This window comes from Pyxicephalus adspersus, chromosome 10 (assembly GCF_032062135.1).
Source record: "Pyxicephalus adspersus chromosome 10, UCB_Pads_2.0, whole genome shotgun sequence".
Taxonomy (NCBI): Eukaryota; Metazoa; Chordata; class Amphibia; order Anura; family Pyxicephalidae; genus Pyxicephalus; species Pyxicephalus adspersus.
The window spans coordinates 58,485,484-58,488,500 of NC_092867.1; the positions used below are offsets into that span (position 1 = coordinate 58,485,484).

General features: G+C 41.2%; 2 protein-coding genes across 5 annotated transcripts in view; both read left to right on the forward strand.

Annotated features, from left to right (window-relative positions):
- LOC140338975 (uncharacterized) overlaps positions 1–3,017 on the forward strand; it is a 67,208-nt gene that overhangs the window by 61,659 nt on the left and 2,532 nt on the right. For 2 of the 4 annotated variants that reach the window (XM_072423389.1, XM_072423390.1), the window contains exons 5-7: positions 2,270–2,367; positions 2,467–2,634; positions 2,732–2,876. In XM_072423389.1, the coding sequence (XP_072279490.1) occupies positions 2,270–2,367; positions 2,467–2,634; positions 2,732–2,876 (411 nt within the window). The other 2 variants (XM_072423392.1, XM_072423391.1) reach the window with 2 other exon arrangements.
- LOC140338964 (uncharacterized) overlaps positions 1–3,017 on the forward strand; it is a gene marked incomplete in the record, with an annotated part of 329,302 nt that overhangs the window by 42,563 nt on the left and 283,722 nt on the right.

The window sequence follows — 3,017 nt, forward strand, 5'->3', positions numbered from 1 at the left end:
TGAGTGATCAGAAGGGGACAATGAATGGCACAGAGTGATCAGAACGGAACAATCAATGGCACAGAGTGATCATGTGTGATTTTCAACAATAAATGTGTACTGTAGTCTTCTTCATGGAAAAATAAGACATCCTCTGAAAATAAGACCTAGGGCATATTTTGTCATTTCAAAAAATATAAGACAGTGCCTTATCATAGGGGAAACAGGGTGACAAAAAGAAAACTTTTGAAAATGTGGTTTCTCTTAGCAAATATAATCGAATAAGTTCCATTCTTGGTTTGAGTAAAGTAAAACAGTCTTCCCCAGTTCTACTGATGGGAATAAAAGCATAATAAAAAAATAACGGCACTGATTGCAGCTTCAGGCCTAAGCGCTGGTTAGCTGCAATACATTGCATGTTTTGGATTTTTCTTCATGATTTTAGATAAAACAACTAAATTTCCCCCCCTTCCCTAGTGAGGAATGTAGTGTTTGCTTTCAGTTAACAACCACAACAGATCTAAATGTAGAAAATCTGAGATATTCAAAACCTCGGGAGATAACTACCAGTGCGCCCTATAATAAGGGGATGGCACCCCAGTATTACCCTGACAGATTATAATATATAAATCACACAGACATACTCTTTTGCTGTGTAAAAAAACTGAGAATCCATTCTCCTGCCTTCCAGTTTAATTTTCCAGGGCTTGGAAGTTTGACGCACGAATCCCCGCCCACTTCCGGTTCTCTGCCAATCGTCACTTCCGGGTCCTTGTACTGGATGGGAAGTCTCCGCCCCCATAAGATATTATTTTATGTTTTCATGCAGTAACGGCGTCCTTATCTCTCATGGTTGGTGTGATGTGTTTATGTGCAGCAGATGCTGACACACACATATATATATTGTTTAATATGATCAATATAATACATGGATTATTTTATTACTTCCCATAGCTCTGACATATACCACAATGCTGTACAAGAAGCTCTGAATCAGTCCAATTCCGAAGGAAATATCTGCTGGCATTGGATCAGGTGAAAGCTTGTGATTGGGTGAATCATATGTGGCTTACAATCTATGTTTATTGATTGGCTATAGATCCTGTTCCCGGTGCCCTATCCACAAGGGAGGGTGGCCTAGGTATGGTCGGTGGTATTCTCCGCCGTTTTTTGGCATTATTTTGGTAACATGCTTGCAGAAAGCCCTTCTGGCTGCTGGGAATTGGGAAACATGAACAGGATCCGGCAGGACGGCTTCTGTTACCCCGATGGGTCATTAGGGGATGGGCCAGGTCCAGGCTGGGCTGAACTGAATTAACGTGGACAGAATTCCCATGACGTTTAGGGACCGGACGTGGCTTTGAGGATTTATCAGCACCCTCAGGAGACTCTGTGTGTGCTGAGACCGGAATGTAGAGAAGCGGAAGACACCATGGGGCACTTTCTGCTCCAATGCTCCTTCAATGTAGAAGAAAAGGGTGGGGGAGGGCTCTAGGTATTCCCTGTCTCAGTCACATGAGTTATGGGGGGGTATATGGAGCATTCCAGACTTACCAGGATTTTGATTCTTTTTATAGCCAGTGCAGTAGTTGCAAATTACACTTGAAATGCATGTGTCAGGTATGTATACAGAGAAAAATCCTTCCAGTCGTGGGGAATGATATTCTGCACACGGTGGGGTAAATTCAGGGTCTGAGGAGTGGAAGCATGGCAGAGGAGGCCTGGAAAAGGCAAGGAGGAACATCAGGCCGTCCTCCAGTGTTCTTCTCCTTCTCAGGGTGAGCGGATTTCCCTGGCTGTCCTCAATACACTCCGTAGATTTTGTTACGTGGATTGATGTTTGGGGGTAACATACATGAGGAAGTGTTTGTGCTTCTTGGCCTTGGTTATGTTTTGGCTTAGATAGATGTATTTGTTTATGTAAAGAATGTTTGGTTTAAAGTTTTAGATATTTGTTTGACTTCAGCATAAAAGCCTAATATTTATTTTTTTTCTCTTATGTAAATATTGCATATATTATGTTTTCTTATAGGACAAATAATAATAAATATTTAATTTATACCTTAGGTATTCCCTGAGAACCTATACCAGACAAGTGTGGAGGATTCTGAAATTGCACTTCATGACACAAGGACCTCTACAAGGAGGCCATGATGGAGGCCCACCAGACCCTCACATTACCGGGTAAGAGGAGACTTTATTGAAAAGGACGGAGGGTCCACCTGGATCCCCCATCATCTGATAAACACATAGAGACAATGTATTCAGTCAGTGTGTGTGTTTCCTACAGATGGATCCAGTAACGGGAACCCACCAGTGAGATGTCCCCGTCCTCTGTATTCCCGGGATTCCACACAGGAAGGTCAGGAGATCCCTCACCATCATCAGGTAGGTTTGTGACCAACAAAGGTCAACAGCAATTATGTTCTCTGTTTTTGTAACAATTCAAATTCATTTGGTAGCAAATGTTTATATTTACATTCTCAGAATGGATGTTTGGACTCGTTCAATATTGTGGTCAAACAAGAGATAAAAGAGGAGTGTGAGGAGGTCGGTGTGATGGAGAAACTTTCAGAAGGACAAGAAGATGCCATGATGGAGTCATCTAGTAGCAGAAGTTCTTCTAATCTCCAGCATGGTTCACAGGAAGATCAGGTGAGTAAAACTGAATGTTCAGCTCAAAATAAACTGACACCAAATTTTCTCTAAAGAGTAAATTGTGTCAATTGTTTTATTACTTTGTGGGTTTTAGGATAGTAACCCGGTGGATTTGAAAGTTGAGATTAAAGAGGAAGAAGAAGAAGAGACATATGTGATTGGTGACCAGCAATTTACAGAGAAAGATGGAATAATGGTGACAATCAAAGAGGAAGAACCTTTTCTCAATATCAGCTCAGGTAAGTGTTTACATTTTATTTTACTTCTATATGTCAACTAATGGATAACCACTGAGGGTGAAACGAAGAACTTAACCTCAAGTGTATGCTTTACCATATGTATACACCATATGAAAGGTCCATCTCCATTCCTCAATATAA